General features: G+C 35.7%; 1 protein-coding gene across 1 annotated transcript in view; it reads right to left on the bottom strand.

The window, feature by feature from the left end:
* LOC140329135 (proton-coupled folate transporter-like) overlaps positions 1-19,433 on the bottom strand; it is a gene marked incomplete in the record, with an annotated part of 117,237 nt that extends 97,804 nt beyond the window's left edge. Inside the window, 2 exon segments of the mRNA XM_072409245.1 lie at positions 1,405-2,146; positions 19,072-19,433. Of these exon segments, the coding sequence (XP_072265346.1) occupies positions 1,405-2,146; positions 19,072-19,179 (850 nt within the window).
* Positions 19,434-20,048: the final 615 nt, after the last annotated feature.

Raw genomic sequence — 20,048 nt, 5'->3', positions numbered from 1 at the left:
TGTGAATGTTATTTCTGCTATTTAGTTTTTTGGCGGCATCTTAGGGTAGGAAAAGCACATTAATTTGAGCTTCATGGCATGATAGAATTTCCTCGTGAGAAACCGGTTTTGAGGAAAGCTCTGGGCAGGTATGTTGTAGAGTAGATGTGGTATTGGAAACCTTTTGCAGGGAATGCTGCATAGCCTGGTACTCGTTTTACAACAGGCTTCTAATCGGCTGATACTGTGGTCCAGATCATATTTGGTAAGCAAGCTGCATAGATGGGCCTTCCAGTTCCATGCATTCTCCCCTTCACTAGCTGGAGTGCTGGAGCAGGCTAATTCCTCCGTGGTGGAGGGAAGAAGAGGGCTGGGGATAGGTGAGACTGGACCCTGCCAGTGTAGCTTGGGTTGCAGGGCTGGTACTGACCTGCATGTCCTGTTGTGGATGTGCATGTGATGGAGGAATGGGGGTCTGGACTTTGGCATCCCTATCAGTGGGCAGATCTTTTACTCAAGGCCGTGGCTCTGCGGCCTGGTCTTCTGGAGCTCAGACCGCAGCGCAAAATCTAAATGAGGCCACAGCTTTGCGGCCTGGTCGGGAGCAGAGCATCCGTTCAATGAGAAGAAGCCAGATATTCTGGCCAATTCATCAGGGCTCCCTGTAGTTTTACCTTTGAGGGCAGTACAGGATTTTGGTTGGATGATGTGCACAAATGTGCAGTACCTGTATAATTTTCCCTAGTGGGTGCAGGAGCTCACAAGCAACGCTGCTACTCTGCTATCAGCTGACCACACCCCTAATTTGGGGTTTTGCACTTTAAATATATTGTTAACATAGTAAATGGCATTTTCTAAAGTAAAACATACTACAATCCAGCATATCCCAGAGAAAACCATATAAAATGTACATAGTTGATTCAGAGGAAAGAAAAAAAAGACTTATAAACATGGTTCAATTCACTCCAACTGGGGCAAAAAGTTCTGCCTAATCCCATGAGGCAATTAGAATTTCCCTGGATCTCAGTGTCATTCCTTTTAGACTTTAATAACCCGTTAAATTCTTTGTTTTCAGAAAAGCATTGAGCTTTTTCCTAAATCAATCTGTAGAACCTGCTAAAACTACTTCCTGAGGGGACTGATTCTACATTTTCACAGACCTTACTGTGAAGAATCCCTTCCTTATACATAGATTACATTACTTTTCCAGCAGAAGCCTTAAAGTGAAATTTGTGAAACATGTTCATTGTACATCTGCACCATTAGAAGCTAAGTATAGATTGTTTAAAAGTGGTTGCTAGTTTAGTTTTTCACTATAAATATGCTTCATTATGTCTCATCAAAATGTATTTTTTCCCCACTTTCGTTAAAAAAACATCACATATTGCAACTCGGTATTTACATGTATTGACTACAATAACTTACCCACATTACAGAGATTAATAAGAAAAACGCAGATTAAAATAAGATGAAACTTCATTCTATTGTGATCTTCGCGTTTCTTGCAAACAGTTTCAAATGATCCTTTAATATATTTTATGATTGACCTTTTTTGAAGAACTTGTCTTTTACCATCAGCATCACCACCATGATACTCTTCATAAAGTCTACTATATTGACTTGATTTTGATTCTTTCAGCCAAAACAAAATATATAGTGTTGCAAGCAAGTTACATCCGCAATACACCACAAACACAACGGTGAAAGTGCTATGCTGAAGTAAGGTTCCACCTAATAGAAAGCCAGCAGTCCCTCCAATAAAAATCATTGATTCAGCTATTCCCATTCTAAAAGTCCGTTGAGAATTTTCTGTTATGTCAGCCAAGTAGCTAAAAACACTTAGAAACATTGCAACATGTCCTCCAGAAATGCCAATCAAAGCAGCAGCAGCAAAAGTCCAGTAGACATTAATTTCTTGAAAATAGTATATTGCAATGAAAAGACCTCCACTTGCAACAGAGAAAGCAGTCGGTAAGATCATTCCAATTCTTCGACTTCCCTTATCTGACCAAGTTCCAAGAATGAGTGCTGGTAGAACAGACGTTAGACTCATGATTGCAATGTATACAAGCATAATGTATGAACCTTTGCTTTGAACAACTTCATATTCATCTTTGTTTTTTTGGATATCACTGCATTCGGTATCATTGTACAGTTCTTGACAAACCTAAAAAAAAAAAGGTTTGACATTTTAAAATGTTAAATAAATAAATAAAACACAACATTTTTAGATAGGGACAGTCACTTAAATATGTTTAATAAAACCCAAGTCTGTATTTGTCACCCCAGTTTTTAGTTGAATACACAAGCAACTCACTAACCCACTAAACTTGCTTCAAATTTAGAAACTGATGATAACTTTATCAATAGAAACAAATAAATTGTAATGTATTCCTAAAAATTCATTATTCAAAAAAAAAGGCAAACAAAATAAATACTGCTGCCTAGTCTGTGATGTAATACAAAGAACCTAAAGAATCCAAAGTAATAATAAGATATCAAATGTATTATATACTTTACCAAAGTTTTTATGTTTATATTAATATTAAAATAATTACTTTAAAGGATATAACTAGTGCATTGTTCTTTATAAAAATAAAAAAAATCTGTGAATCCTTTGACATGTATTACATGTATATTGTATGCAAAAGAGTGCATACATATATATTATAATTAAAAAAAACAGTGTGTGTGCAAGAAGATAGTAGGGACAGTATAGGTTGGTGTCCTCAAAGTATGTATAGGCAGTTATGCCCTTTGCAATCACAGAAAGCATGGTTAATAAAAAGGAATCCAGAAATGCATATGTGTGCTGCCAAGCCATTGCTGTTCTGCACCTTTGGTACATATTATACATATTTTATTCCTTAGCAAGCAATCTTGCTACATGTATATAACTTTTTAATCAAATGCTGGCACACAAATATTTACTGCACCTAACGGAAGACACAAAAGCAGTTATATTTGAAAGAAAATATTGCAACCACAAGTCCACAACCAAAATATTGCCAATATTTTAAAAAATGTTCTATTATACACAATTTGTATACAAAAGCTTTCAAAAATATAAAAAGTGCACACACAAAAAATAAAACTTTAATAGCCAGGAAAACAGAAAACCCCCACCATGGAGAAAAAAAAAGAAAGTCCTAACTTCAAATACTGAACATTAGTGTCAGACTTGCTAGAGTTTTAGGGATCATGACTGATGTGTGTATTCATGCACTGATATAATCTTACAATGCGAGCATACTGTATAAGTTTAGTCATGTTCTTGTTTATTGTTCTTCGGTAAATCGGGCCCATTATCTGTCATGAGGTGTCTGCAAAGATTGGATATATCTTTGGAGGAAAAAAGTCTATTTAAGTTCTAAATTTATTTTGTTTGTACTGAAAATGGAAAGCCTTTTGTGGCTTTTCTTAAATTTGCATCAAGGTTTGACTTCTGTTCCAAACAAATGAAAAGATCACACATAAAAGTGTTTTAGTTTAAAATCTTTTTTAGTTTTAAAAAAATTGTTTTCCCATTGTATCATCTTTTTTTTTATACACACAATTCTTTTTAACAGAACTGATGAATGTCTTCAGGCAGGCAAATTACATCCTGATTACTGTTACTATTAGTTGAATTCATTAGTTTATGCACCTTTAAATTTAGCCATTAAACTAAAAGTTGTTCAAGAAACTTTCAATATTGTAAAGTTTAGAACTATAACTGATGGCTATTTTTCCTACAAGGAATATTTTTTCTTTGGGAAATTGCACTACCTTTGTCTCACTTGGAACAACTTGTGGTAAGTAAATTGTCTCATTAAAAACTGCAGTGACCGGGCTTTATTATAGAAAACTCTTGCACAAAGCCAAAGTACAGGAGTTGTTTAATGCTAAATTACTGCTAATCTAATCTAAAAAACATGCACAAAGGATGTAAAAAAAAGCACTGTTTGACTAAAAGATAAGACTGATGACTGATAAGAAGCTATATTTACTGTATATACCTTGGATGAAAGGTTCATGAACTGGTCATGTAACATTTCTAGGTTTTGACCACAATTTTTCAGATTGTGTACCTTTGTCAGTTACATTGCATACACGCCTTGTTTATGTATAGCTGGGTCTGTAATCATGCACCCTTTGCGTTGACCAGAGTTTGTAGCTTTTTTTGTAGTTCCTTTGCATTTTTCTGGCTTACTGTCTTGGCATGTCAGAAACATAAATTGTTGAGGAACAACCTAATAAATCAAGTGTGTGTTAAATGCTACATTTGAGTGGAACAATTGGAATTTACTGCATTTTATTATCCAAATAGAGAAAAATAATCTCATGGTCATCAGTGTTGACAAACCTGTGGTTGCCTAGGTGAGAAATGAAAGTACATTTGTTTATGCCAATAAGGACATGACATCGGGAAGATGTATTACACAACAAAAAGGGATTGTAAACCCAGGATAAAAGGCAATGTTTGGATCTAGGATAGGGGAAAGGTAGAAGGAAGAAGAGAGGAAAGGTGTGACCCATGGAAAGGTGACACATAATGGTGTTGGCCAAAGGAAGGCAACTATTGTTTTTAGGGCCTTTCTAAATCATTGTGAATATGTTATGTGTATCATATTGATTTGTTTTATATAAACTTTTCATGCATACATGAGTCTGTGTACAATATAATATTTTTAGAAGCAATTGTTGTGTGTTTACTGGATGACCACCTTAGAACTATTATAATGAATATTGAAATTATTTTGGATTTGATATCTTATTAAAATCATAGTTTATTACAATCTGGTAACTTTGAAAAATCATAAACGATTGCTATGCTTCAAAACATCTGTAGACTAAGCTGGAATAGGAAACATCCATGGTGCCTATCTATATTATGCTATTGTGCCTGTTCCAAATTTTGAGGTCACAGATATACTTTTATTTGTTAAGAACAAGTAACATTCAATACATGATAGCATAGTATACCATAGAAGGTTTCCCAATATATTCTGCAAAGTAGTATTTTGTACACAATAAACACCATGGGCTGTGGGGGTTGCAAGAGAGGACAGTTTCTAAAATGTTGTCAGTATTTTTTATTTTTAAACAAGGGGTACTGATACTGATCTCACATCATGTGAGATCAGTACACAGCACAGAACAAATTTAATGGTGTAAAAATGTTTATAATTTCTATCTGCTGAAAAGTTTAGGAGAAGTCTTTTAATTGTAATTGTGCAAATAGGAATTTAATTTGGCAAAATGTCTTTAACCTCCCCAGTGGTAACCCCGAGAGTGACTTGGGGTAGAAAAAAGATGCTGAGAGCGATACCTCAGGGTAGCTAAAACAGCGAAGAATGATAAATTGCCTGAGCTGCCGGGTCCTCCTTCACGATCCTCATTTTCTTGCTTCCTCTGGCTGGCGTCCTTTGCATCCAATATGTCATCAGGGAGTTCCCGGTGACATTGGTACATGCGGACGTTCCATTCGGAGCGGGAATTTCAAATCTATTTGTATTGCATTCAATGCAAGCACTAAGCAAGTGAATTGGGGGCTACAAAACCATGCATTATAGTATCTGAGTGCAGTGAGGGTAATATCTTGACAAAAACTTTCAAGTTTTCAAGTTTCTTGAAATTAGGCTATGTCAGTTATCTGACATAGCCCAACTGTAAAAAAAAAAAAAAATAGTAAATAATTTGGTAACTCAGATTGGCAAACATTTAATATTAATGCAGCAAATTTTTAGTGGCATCACTGTGTTTGAGTGGTATATTCCTAAATTAAAAGCTAAAATGTGTCTTGGAAAAAAGAGAAAAAAAAGGCCACGGGTGGAGGGAGAAATTAATAATTGTGTGTCAATAGGTCTGAACCCATGTGATAAAGAAGTTATTTAGGAAGTGACGTTTCTTGCTGGAATCTTCGTTGGTAAAAGGAAAACAATTCTAGGAAGAACATATGCATGATAATAGGAGTAACCTAAAAACTAAACGGCAAAGAAGCATTGTATATAGAACTAGATTAAAGCATTCCCATGTAGGAAAAGTTCCTTGGGTTTGGTGGAGGATAAAGCAGATTAACTCCATAACCATTTTAAAACAAAATCTAGTCCAATGTGCAATTCTTCTCTTTGTAAAGACCAGCAGTGACTAATCACCTAAGGACACATCTTCAGTAGCAAATATTTAAAAGGGGTAGCCCCATTTATATTGGATGCCCTGGAATTTGATGGCCTCTATCAGGAGTTTTAATGCATAGAAAATTTTAACATTTAGAAAAATCTGCCAGGAGAAAATTGGTTTGATTATTAACTCTTAAAAAGCAATGCAGCAAATAATTTTCCAAGTCGTACCCAGTAGGCAATATCCAATTGCTTGATGCTTTCTATCAATTTCCAGGTTAGCCTCTTTTTCCTCCTAAGTAAATGATTGAAAATAGAATGAAGCATAATAATAAGGTCTTTGGGCTAGACTGATTCAGGGACTCCATGTAAGGTTATGTGGCTGGAAGTGATTTTTTTTTGGTCGTGCATTTGAAAGATAAGGTCTTGGCTTTACACTGTTATGTTTATTGAGCACCCAATGGTGGTGGTGGAGATCATTTGTCAGATACATTTCTTTCAGCAACCTTTCTAAATATTTTAGTTGTGCTCCAATCTGAGCAGCTTCTTTCTTTCCTGGGCAGGAAAAGTAGATCACATTTGAGGTCCACTTTTTTGTCATCTAGCTGTGGCACTGGAAATTGCTGGCCCAGGTTCAAGGAATCCAACAAGAACAATTATTGAAGTAGAAAGCTAGCATTGCTGTAAGGGAGAAGCCAGGGCTGGCATAAGTGCTGTGACCATATTGCACCACTGCAAAAAGGCTTGCAATTGCCATGTTCTTCTCCCCACTGGGATTTAATAGAAACTTTAGGGTTTCTTTTAGTTTCCACAATCTTGACTTGGAATCATCTACAGCTATATTAAGTGCTGAGAAGCTATCAGTCAGAAAGCTGTTAAGACAAGTATACTACTATACCAGAAGCTAGCCATGCCCCCAACAGTCAACTGCAGTGGAACCATAACTATCCCTTTGGGAAAAAACAAGTTTAGCTCCCACTAATGTGTGTTTGAATAGTTTACATGACATTTGCACTTTTATTCAAGAAAAATATTAGAAAAAGTATCAATAGAAAATAATCACGTTACAGTATAAATTCTAGCCTGAACTTAAAGAAATTAGTCAGTCAAAATGGTTTCACTCTACAGTTCAGGTGTCATAAAGGAAATTCAATAAGTTCATGAGTTTAACTAAAATATCTGTGAGATATTACATTTAAAATAAGGAAGAAAAGCAAAAAATGTATTATTTGCTTGTTGATTTGTTTCCATTTTATACATCCAAATTCAATCAGATGTTTTCTTCACATATACAGAACATGGAACATATACTTTGTGCAGTGCTCACAAGATGTATATATTGCCAAACCTATAATCGATTTAAATATCACACCATGAACATAAGATAATGGAATTCACATTTTATAGTTCTCATAAATAGTAATGAATCAGACCTATGAATAAATAAAATAGGCTCCAACCTTTCAAAGAGGTTCATTGCGTTTCCAAGTTAGCAATGACATCCATAAATTGCCTATTAAATATGGCAGAAAGAAGGCATTTGCCTGAATGGTCTCATTGCCCAAACTAAAAAGCATAGTCAACTTGACTGAAAAGCAGACAGAAAGGTAATAATAAAAGTATTGGAAACAATTTTTTATAAAAAATGTAAAAGACTGCAGCTGTCATAGGCTTATCAGCAGGATTAATTTTTTTCTAGTAATTAGCACAGAGGTGGACAGTTTGTAAGTAAAATACACTTACATAATTCTCAAGTACAAACAAATATGTGGGATGCCTGGAGCATACAAGTAAATACAAAGTAATTCTACAATTTGCAATAGAAAACCTGGAGAAAGAAGCTGTCATAGTCCCTGTCTACACAAACCAAGTCTTATCGTAGTAGTACACCACTAATGATATCTGAAAACTGTGTTTTTTAAGTAAATGTGTAACAAATCCTAATTATAAATATAACAATATACAAAATAAAAATATACCAAATTAAACATGCTAGAGGACTGAACACAGAGAATGGTTCCCATATAGACTGCACTCCTCAGACGCTCCAAATATACACCTAAAGCACTTTTATGTAAACAGGCATGGTCACGTGGGACCATGGTCATGCCCAAATTTCAGTGCCAAATTATAAATTCTTTGTTATAAGCTGCTAACTTCACTGATGAATCCACCTCCTTCATCTGTCTGCAATTTATTTTGGTTTTTCTTCTTTCCAACAGGTATGTCACCCATTCTGACTGCCTTCATATACAATTTCCATTTCTGTGGCATTAAAATCCAAATCTGATTGTCTATGGTATGTCATCCATTCATGAGGTACTCCTTGCAGAAATTTAAATTTTGTCATTATCTGTTCACTATCCCTTTGTTTCTTTTAGGTGCTCATTGATATTTATTGCCTGCTAACCCTTCCCCTACCCAGGTTAAACTGAGATCCCAAAGTCCTTGGTACTCTCATCAGTTCATCCATATTCAGGGCCCAAAGCACTACTATTTAAAAATCAGGCACGGACATGTGGGACCCTGGTCACGTGCCCAAATATCAAGTGCCAAATTATAAGTGCTTTGAGAAATATTCCAGGGAATTGAACCAGGAATTTGAACAGGATTGTAGACACCACTATGCTTTCTATTTTCCATCTCATGCCTTTGGACTGAATAATCATTAGATATCCATCTGGACTCCAACACAACCTCTGCTGCAGTCATCCTGGAGTGCTTTTTCAGAAAACCTACCTCTCCGATTGATTCATCCTATCCCACACCTGTAACTCAACAAGCTGACAAGCCTCACTACAACCCGTACTACAGCTGCCACTCACATGGACACAGTTTGCCACATTCCATTTCACAAAACACTCCTGTGTTTTACCTTCATCTGTTACAATGCATCAGTCACCTTGTACTCCCTGGTTTTATTTCCTCTCCTCCTTCCCAATCTGTTAACTTCTTGTCTGACTGCTCCTTCGCTCTCCTGCTTTCTCTGTCTGTACTCCTGCACCTTTTTTCTAGACCTCTACTTGATGATGAACCTTTCAGCAAGATACACCCACCTCTTTTTTCCCATTCACCCAACACATAAGTTTTTACCTCCTTTCTCTGATGGAATGGCAAATCTATTGGCAATAAACTAACCTCCATCCACAACCTTCTCTTCTCTAAACTTTCTGGCTCTCACTGAAACTTGTCTATCCTCCTCAGACTCTACCACTGCTGCTGAACTTTTCCACCCCCTTTCCCGTAATTGTTCCTGTTGTTTATCGCCCCATGGCCCAGTTTCACCACTTTAGAAAAATGTTGCCTCTTGGGTTCTACATTTTTTTTCCTGCCCACCCTTATCCTTGTTGCCTAATGTTGCAGTGGATGACCCCAACCATCCCTTCTCAGCCAAACTGCTTTTCATTACCTCCTTCTTTGGATTCACATAGAATATAAACAGCCACACACAAATGACTGGACACACTTTAGAAATGGTATTTTCCAAACTCTGCAATCTCACCATTTCCCCTTTCAGACCACAACCTAATCACCTTCTAATTCTTGCCCCCCTTTGTCACATCCCAGCCCTGGTCAATGGCAGAGAGACATCCATACCCTTAACCACAACTTATTCTCAAACTGCCCCCACTCCCTCTAAAATAACATGTCCTGATAAAGCTGTTCACACAAACTTTTTCTTTGGCTCTGGATTAAATCGCCCCTGCCACCTTCCGATACCCCCGTCCTGCTAACCTCGACCCTGGCACAACAATCACACCAAACATCCACAAAAGACTGTTCATGCAGCTGAGTGCAAATGGAGGAAATATGGCTAGGCACTGACTTTATGGACTACAAAGCCAGACTACAACACTTTAACACCACACTCACTGTCTCCAAGCAAAATTATTTCTCTGCTGTCATATCCTCTCATGCTTCCAACCCACACAGCCTTTTCTCAACAATTGACTCCCTCCTAAACCCTACATCTGCTCCCCCTCACAACTACCTTTTCTGCCAAAGACATTTCCACCTACTTGAGAAATAAAATTGTCAAAATCAGACATGATGTCTCTGCTCACCGCGCTACCCAACCATATGTACCCCTTCCACCTATAAATCATCACTATCCTCCTTCAGCCCTGTTACTCTGGATGAAGTTTCCTCTCATCATCTCCATCTACTACCTGTCCACTTGACCCAATTCCCATCGATCTATGGTTGATCAACCCCTTCTAATCCAAGTCATGAACTCCATTGGTAACAGTGACACTGCTCTCTCTTGAGTTCCGCAAAGACATGGAAACTATTTATTATGTAACTAGACTGTGTTAATTTTTTAGGAATTTATTTATGAAAAGGAAGTGGAACCTCTTTAACTATTATACTTTATTGTTTTGTACAATGTAAACTGGTAAGCTAAACAGCATTAAAAAAAATTAAAGAAATAATTGATATACAGTAACTTTTGTCAGCAGGGCTCACAGTGTCCGTTCATTTTGTTCAAGTGAATTTTAGTAGACTACTGCTAGGCAAATGACATAGCAACGTTAGAAAAGCTTTAAATATCTAAAGTGATGGAAAATATTCACAGCAAGAACTAGCCATTGTATGCTATACTAACAAATCATTATACAAACTAGATAGATTGACAGACAGACAGACAGATAGGTAAGTGGAAGAATGTCTCACCCAAGATGAGTTCTTACTGTTGTATTAAGTTTATACTTTTGCCAAGCCTAATTTAGTTATGTACATTGAAGAAAGGGAGGAATAAAGAAGGCTTTTTTTAGGCAATGTAAGTGAAAAATTATTTACTTTTAGTAAACATGAAATAAAATAAACTCTTAACTAGACATAAATCTCCTCAGCAAATAACAAATACTAGGGCAGTGCACAGAGAAGGTGATGCAGTGGGTTGGAGAGCCATCTATGGTATGGGGTCTCCTAAATGGTTCAGTTCCTCAACAAGTGGATGGTAATTGTTGATAGTATGGGCAAATTCATAGCATTGCCAAGGTGGTGGAATTGCGCCTGTTATATCAATGCCCTAGTGGATGTGTTAATGCCTTCAAGGACTTGCAACCTGAATGCGGTAATGTTTTAAATTATGATGCTGCAAAGGTAATGTTTTGATAACATAATTCCACTTTAAGTGCTTGCATGTCAACCTGTTGCAGCCTAAAGCGTTTATTAGGAGCACAAATTTAAATACTATTGTGATTTTACAGCATATCCTTAGAAGCCTAAAGTTGTTGTATATGTTACAAAAAACAAAAAAAAAGTTACCTTATTATTAGATATTTAGTTGGAGCTCTCGACAAAAAAAGTTATAAAAACAAGAAATATTATTTTGCATGAAACATTTTTAATAAGAAAAAAAAGCCCGCCTCGTCCCCTATTTACACATACTTTTTTAATAGATAATTTTTACTGTGTAAAAAAAAAAATATATATATTGCTATATATTTGTTTTATGTTCTTCTGTTTCAGATTTCTCTCTCTCCTGTGACAGATTTTTTTCCGTTCCGCAAAGACATGGAAACTATTTATTATGTAACTAGACTGTGTTAATTTTTTAGGAATTTATTAATGAAAAGGAAGTGGAACCTTTTTAACTATTATACTTTATTGTTTTGTACAATGTAAACTGGTAAGCTAAACAGCATTAAAAAAAATGAAAGAAATAATTGATATACAGTAACTTTTGTCAGCAGGGCTCACAGTGTCCGTTCATTTTGTTCAAGTGAATTTTAGTAGACTACTGCTAGCCAAATGACATAGTTCCGCAAAGACATGGAAACTATTTATTATGTAACTAGACTGTGTTAATTTTTTAGGAATTTATTTATGAAAAGGAAGTGGAACCTCTTTAACATCACCCAGCTTCACTGTTGAAAGTGTATCCTCTCCAACCTTGGAGAGCATTTATAAATTAGGTCCAATGTGTTTAATTCCATTAAAAAAAATAACTATTAGTTGACTCCATAACGATTATAATAATATTTATAATGAGATAATATTCATGTCTATATTCAATTATTTTAAAACACCTAAAATAAAATACATTTATAAAAATTTATACTAATTAATTCATTACGAGTTCTTGTTTTCATTACCTATACTTAGCTAAAGTTAGCCCCTTCAACGGGTTAGTTTTAAGATTTATGGTGTCTAGTTTTTATAAATTGTGTATTATGAATATTTCATGTATGATCCTTAGTTATTGTAATATATGTTTAAAAAATAAATGTTCACATGGGAGAAATGTTTATAACCACAAAAATGGGGCAAGGAAAAGAGTGTGTGGAACAAAATCACCACCACTTATAAAAACGATAAGTCCAATAGGTGCCTCAAAGAGTGATAGATGTCTTAATATATGTCCTGAAATCCATTAAATGTTTGAGAAAGCTCAATAGTGATGTGTACTTAGAAGTGTTCCTTGGATAAATGATACATTATCTACTGTGCACAAATAGAAATACTTCTGATAGTTTGTGATATATTACATATAGGTAAATTAGATGTCACTGTCATGAAACAACATTTAGCATGACAGCTGACAACTGGCTATAATATATAGTGATATATTGTACACAGTGTGTGTAGAGGTAATAAACCATTAACCACAAGTATCACAAGATAAAGCCTACTCAAATATACAAGAGTCGGTGTCTAAAAAGCATAGTTGAAATCAAATATTTTAAATAAAAAGTGGACACTTTTTTAGTTATAGGAAAATTTCACCATATGGACCATATCTAAAAAACACTAGTGTATGTCATCAAAGGAGACTTTAATGCAGGTTGAACAAGCAAATCCTATTCTTACAGAATTTATATTCAGACATACATTTTTGTAATATTGTTTACATTTGTGGTAGAGTTGTCTTTAAAGGGTAACCTTACAACAAAACTTGGCAGAGACATGAAATACAGTATATGGAACTGTAGGCCAGTATTCCCCACTAATGTTGCATTTTATTGCACTGAGGGATTTAAGACATTTTACTCACATTTTCTCTAAAATTGTAAAAAGTTTGAGCTTTGTGAAAACTTAGGTTTCTGCCCTTATAGTGTGATGAAATTGTGTTTTTAACTAACATTATAAGATGACTATTTACTTACTAGTGGTTTGCCTAGAGTCTTTTCCACTGTAGGCATGATCAGCAGATAATTGTTCATTTTAAGACAGGTATAGCTACTTTCAGTAAGTAAAAATGTTGTTGCAGTCAATTTATACATATTGACAAGCTAAGAAGGTTTCATGCTGTTTCCTAGTATAAAGGTTGAATGATAGTTCTCATTTGAATTAACCAAGTTCTCATCCTGCTCTAGATATTGATGCTTTTATTGACCTGTATTACTTAGTAACGCTGTACCTTGTTCTTTTCAAATAGGACAGCTTTTAAGCCCTTTCGAAATTTCAGTCATTCTGAGTGTGTCGGAAAATCTTTTTACTGTGATAATTAACTCAACAGACATTTTCATGCTAAAGTTCATGCATAGTTTTACAAGCTGTTTTTTTAACATTCTGTATATATAGCATTCTGTGTTTAACAAAAAGAAAGGGGTATTGTAAAGAACAAATAGGTGTGCTTAAAATCAAACAATTGAAAAGGGAATTTTTGTAAAATATTTGAACAATAACAATCAATGTGGCATGAAAGGGTTATCCTTTAATAAATACCTAAATTCACTCTTAATAATCCCACCGCCCACAATTCCCTTAAAGACAAACTCTGCAGGTATGGTGAAAATTTGCCTGCTGGCCATGTATTACATTACAACTTTTGTTTTAACATAATTTACACATTTTAAATAACCATAAATAACCACCATAACATAAAACCTCATAACATACCAAACACAAGACAATCCCACATATCAGGTGGCAGGTCCTCGACCATACTTAACCCCTTTTAAACCATTACGGGATCTGCGTTTTTAATTGATATAAGCCCAAAACTGCTTGCAGGCGCCACTCCTCTGCCTCAGGTCCACTCCTCTGCCTCAACTATATCAATCATGCATACATCCGGCTGATAACCTATTCCCCAACAACATAACACCAACTTGAAGACCTCATACCACAGATGGCTCTCCAAACCCCATCACAATATACCACACCCCTAACCAACACACTTCCACTCAAGGACCCCACACCGTCTACCCACATTCCCCTTCTCCTCCACCAACTTTTAAGGGCAGGCGGCAGGAATCTCACACAATTCTTGGCAAAGTGTACTGCCCCTTTTTCCCACCCTTGTCTTTCATGCCCTTTCCTACTCCACCCATTGTGTTACCAAATTAACCAATCAACAACATCTTAATATTTAACCTTCTCCCTCACACCATCTCCTGACATCTTCGCCTTCCCCCCCACAGTCATGTTGGCCCCTGCCTAGCTCACCTCTAGCAGGCTCAGTGGCCTCCCTGGAGTACAGTTATTTAAAGTCTGCTGACCAAGCATGCCCTAAAGAGCGAATATAGAGGAACATAGACTGTAGTCCCAAGTAAATCCTGTCTTCAGCAGAAAATTGTCCCCACCTCCCCAGGGCTGGACACATACCCATACAAAGAATGAGACATGAAAAAAAGAAAGACCTGCAACCATACATTTTATTTTCACAGTTTTCCTGTATTATACAGGAAGTCTGAGCATGAACACGAAGGAACTCCGGGTTAAATTAAGAGCATTTGGGGAATTAATTCAAAAGCCCCAGAAAGCAAAAGAGGGGCAAAGATGAGGGGGAGAGAAATGTAGCTACTTCTACCCATCCTCCCTCCACATGTAACCCGGTTTCCCCTTCAGAGCCAGAGTTCCAAATATCTGTTCCTCTTTGGATCACAGTACATGCCCTCAACATATAGTTACATACATACATATATATATATATATATATATATATATATATATACCATGAAAAGTAAAAAATATGAACAGACACATGTCTCATAAGAAGATGATCCAAATAGAGATAGCTACAAGTGGTAATCTGGTAAAACTGTACACACCCAAAGGCAGTGTTGAGACTGGAAGAGTATGAGGAATAAGGCTTCAACATCCATCCTAACACAGCAACCATGGCCAATTTCCGGATGACCAACACAGGGACCACCTGACAGGAAGTTTCCAAACACATAGTCAAGGTCATTGGGTCAGACCCCAGCCAGCTGTGTAAGAATAGTGAAAATAAGTCACTCCAGGATAACATAAATTAAAACTGGGTCTGTGAAGCTGAGTCTCCAGGGTGACCATCTATCACTTGTGTGATAGAACCTGTTTCATTCAATACAAGAAGCCAGGAGACCTGAAAACAATTGGGTTAAGCCAAGAGTATGCTGATCCGGCACCTCCTGGAGCCCTATAGGGAACCTCCTGGAGCCCTATAGAGAACCTCCTGGAGCGCTTGATAGAGAAACTTTCTGGGACATGGGGCAGCAAATGCAGAATTTGTTGATCCTCATGGGACATGACAGGTGCCTGAGGATGAATGACTCATCCAACCATTCCCACTTTAATTCACGCAGGATCCTTATTAGTAAATATTGGTTAATGAAAAAAAATGTGGGGGGTTTTTCTGTATTTAAAAAAAAAAAGCTTTAGGCAAATCTGGCTGGCAGCCTTTTACTTTATTAAAATGTATTATTTTTAGAACAATCTGCAATCTTAATATATGTTAAACACATAACTAGCAATGTTTAACCAAAGGTAAATTATGCTGTTTAGCTGTAAATGCAAAATATTCGCAATAATAGCAATACATGTTAAACATATAATGGCAGCTTTTTACAAAGGTTAAGTAAGCTATTTAGCTGTTATTGAAAAACAGAAATAAATACCTCTTTAGTTATTTTTCTAAAGGGTCATTTGACTGATCTGTCCACCTCTCTCCCCATAGCTCATCAGGCTGTGGGCATTGTCCTAAAACAATGCTCAGTGCCTTGGCCCAACATTACATGTATTGGGTGCTCAGTAGCTCTGAAAGAAAAATAGTGTCCTAATTTAACTTTTTGTGTTTCATGTTGGTCACCACTTCTATATTGCATATTACAGATTCATAAAAACATTATCCTTATTATCTGCATTACAAACTAAAGTCAAACACATTTCCAAGACACAAAAATGAATTACGGAACAACAGAAATTCAAAAACACAAATATGTTTAAAGAGGTACAGTTTACTTTTTAAATTCCAAATTAAACAAATTTAGATATGAACAGTTTCATTTCAATGCAACATTGGGTTAATGCATTTCTGTAGTTATAAACTGCCTCTTGAAAATGACATTTACATATATTTGTGTGAATAAATTCTAAATTGCAGGGTTGTGGTGCATTAAATTTAGGCTCAATCTGTGTGTAGATAATGGTTAGTATAGATTATAACACAACTGAAAATGTCATCATACTATGTACATAAAGCTGTTTCCAATGTGTGGATTCATACCATATTAGAGGTGAATTGTATAGCTGACTCAATCCCTCCCATATTAACCTTGAGACAGCCCAGTACAATCAGTTCCTGAAAACACTTTGTTGCTAGGCAACTCATATTGCAGTAAAGAAACTGAAACAGTTCCAAGTCTGGCTACACACCCAGCTAGCAAACAGGTAATTAGATTTTTTTTGTGTGTGCTGTATTTGAATATGAATTATTTTGTCAAGAAGAAAAAAAAGCAGTGCTATTGCCACAAATATACCAATATTAGAGTTTGGAAAGTATGTAGAAGCAATCACTTTAGGGCAGTGATTTACCATGCAAGGACTATCTCCTTTGCAACTCCAAAAGAAACAGTCAGCATCTAATTTACATGCAAGAAAAAAAACCTTACATCAGAGCACGCTGGTCTTGGGAAGATCATCTAAGCAAATATATTTACTACAATAAAAAGCTGCTGACAAAAGTACTTTAATAGTTTCACTTCCTATGTACAAACATATTAGCCAAAGTTTTTCTTCTCATGTGGAAACATCTAAGTCAAAGTCTTTCATAGGCAGATACAAGTAACCAAACTTCATTAGATGACAATTCCCAAAGTTCCAGACTTCTAACAGGAACTAAAATTAATAATCAGCAGACACATTTCCGGAGTCATGCTTCCTTTCTGTCATTCACATTCTTGCTCTTAGAACTGCTGCTCTAACCTGCAAGCAATCAGAAGGCCTTAACCAATAACCACATTGATTTACATTGTCATCTCAGGATGTTTATCAATTATATTTGCCAGTTTAATGGTTTAATCTCTGATTGTAGTTTTGGCAGATAGTTCTCTAGTCCCAGTCACTTTGTGTATGCCCCCCAAGTTTAATAAATCAAGCAATAGGACGTGAACTATTTACATCCCTAATATCTTCCCTTCTACACTATGTAGATAAAAGTCAGCAGATGGGACTGTTCTTGCCTGACCTGCCTTTTATTCTCAAATCCTAACTCTGCGCGTTATACCAAGCATGCTGCCCAATCATATCTGCTGTCATTCTGGACACTTGAGGTGTATCTGTTGTGTTTGTTTATATATATATATATAAATATATATATATATATACACACACACACACACACACACATAGTTAACACATTTAAAACTTTTATAACAATCATTTTTTTTGGCACCGCAATTGTTTAACTTTGCATGTTTTGAATGTGTTAACACATTTAAAACGTGCAAAGTTAAACATTTGCGGTGCCAAAAAAATGAACTTCTAAGGACGAGTTTAACATGCTGATAGAGAAATAGTTATGTCTCTGCAGGTCACAAAGCAATACTAGGAGAAGGAGAGTGAACCAAATGTGGAGATTGTTGTCCAATGAAGCATGTTTGCTTGTAACTGCCCACAGAGGACTTTGGCTGTTGCTTCTCCGGAATGTTTGAACACAATACATTAAGCTTTAAAAATATCTTTATGAGCAGCTTTTTATTGTATTGGTGTGTTTTTTTTCTGTTTTAGTGATTTTATGTTGCTTCCTGCTAAATGGTTTTCACTTATACTAAGGAGCGTATTAATAAAGCATTGAATGTGCCATTACTGAATGTTACATGGTGGCAAATTATTCACCATTAAATGAACCTGGAAGATTCACCTGCAGGTCAATGACAAATGTTAGATTCACTGAAAACCATTTGATGCTTCTAACACTAAGGAGTATTATTGCATTACAAAACTTCAATTTTACAAACTTATTGGGCTCCCCATTTGATTTTCCACTACATTTAGCCCGTGTGTGCCCTGAAATCTCTTGAAAGAACATTTTATACCAATATATATCAAAAATATGTTCTGTGTTAATATTTAAACGTTACCATAGTAGAAGAAGTTGTGCATACAGAAAAAAGGTAATTGTAATGGATTTGCTTGGAAGGTGCCTGTCTCTTTTTAGAGCCTGTATGAAAACTAGCTGACTGCACATAATCTATTATTTAAAACGGCCCCTAAAACTGTGATGCTGCACAAAAACATTTTTTAATAAACCAATGCACCGTCTATCTTACTGTCCAAACTGGCAGTTTTTTACATTTTTCAAATCCATGACTCATTCAGTAAAAAAATACAATCGTATATTTGAAAAATAATACAATTGGCAAACATTTACATCAAGGGAGATTTTTTTAAGTTAAATCTCTACTAATGCATGTGAGATTAATTGCACTGTAATTGTCCAACAAGTACACAAGCATTGTATGAGATTTTAATTATTCAGTAGTATTAGATACATTTCACATGTATCACAGTTCTTAAATAAAAAAGGAATTGTATTAGAATTTTTTATTGTGAAAGCAAATTAAAAGTTTCATGTATCTATATTTAGAATACATTTGGTTGTATCAAGGGTAAAAAAAATCAAACCAGTATGTTTAGCCACCCAGCTGGATTTTGTAGTTCCTCTGTAACTGGAAGGCACTTATGCTAAAGAAACATACACCTAGCATGGCATAACATCAGTGATAATTATTATAACACAGCACATTTGATTAACGCAAGAAAACTTAGCTTAACCTACCTTATATAATATCATCTGTTGGTAGGCTGGTGTTTGCAGAAATATTCCAGTCATAAAAAGAAAAAGCACAGGTTCCACTGTAAGTATTGATCGTAAAGTACTACACATTGTCAGCCAGAAGCTCTTTAAGCAAAAATGAATTAACAGCCTGCAACTGATAAGTGAGGCCGGGGAGTCTAATTTAGTTGAAGAAGAAGGGATAAAATCTTATACAGAGTGCAATATTATGCAGTAAAGTAATTGCTACTCAGATGTTCTTAAAAGAAGCTGATTCATTCTGCTATAATAATCTTTCAGAGTCACTCTTAAGTTTCATTTTTGCCCTAGTGCTCGGTGCTTATAAGTGAGAACTAAACAGTACGGAACTTGTGACTTCCTGAAATCAGTACTGTTTTTATTTGAGGTCAAAGGGTGAAACTTGGCTTTTTAACTCTATAGAGTGGTTCGTGCCTTTCTGAATCATGTACAATCAATTTAATTTACTCCAATCAAGGTGCAGAAACATCTTAGCAGTGTTTAAGAGAAACTAGAGGCATCTAAGCTCAATTTTAAGTGTTGTTGCAAAATGAATATTTATGTAAATGTGATATTTATTTTTTTTTAAATAAAATTGGCATATGTATAAATAAAGTTTAAATGGTCAAAAATTCTGTTTTCACTTTGACATTAGTATGTGGTACTGAGTGTAGAATAATGAAGGGAAAAAAACAGAATTTAAATGATTGTAGCATCAGACTGCAACATACCAAAATTGAAAAAAGTGACGGGGGTCTGAATACTTTCTGAAGCCACTGTTAATATTCTTTATTTTTCCTAATAGAAATAAATCAGACTCAGACTGTTTATTCCAAACAGAAGAAAAACAATGAAATTAAAGAAGTTCAGCTCCAAAAAATTCCACATTACATTAGGGGCACTACAGCACTCAGCCAGCCATATGTTCTGTTTGGCAACCTGAGAGCTGCAGTCATTTAGCT

Source organism: Pyxicephalus adspersus, chromosome 4, assembly GCF_032062135.1.
Source record: "Pyxicephalus adspersus chromosome 4, UCB_Pads_2.0, whole genome shotgun sequence".
Classification (NCBI taxonomy): domain Eukaryota; kingdom Metazoa; phylum Chordata; class Amphibia; order Anura; family Pyxicephalidae; genus Pyxicephalus; species Pyxicephalus adspersus.
This window is presented reverse-complemented; position numbering and strand designations above follow the sequence as displayed.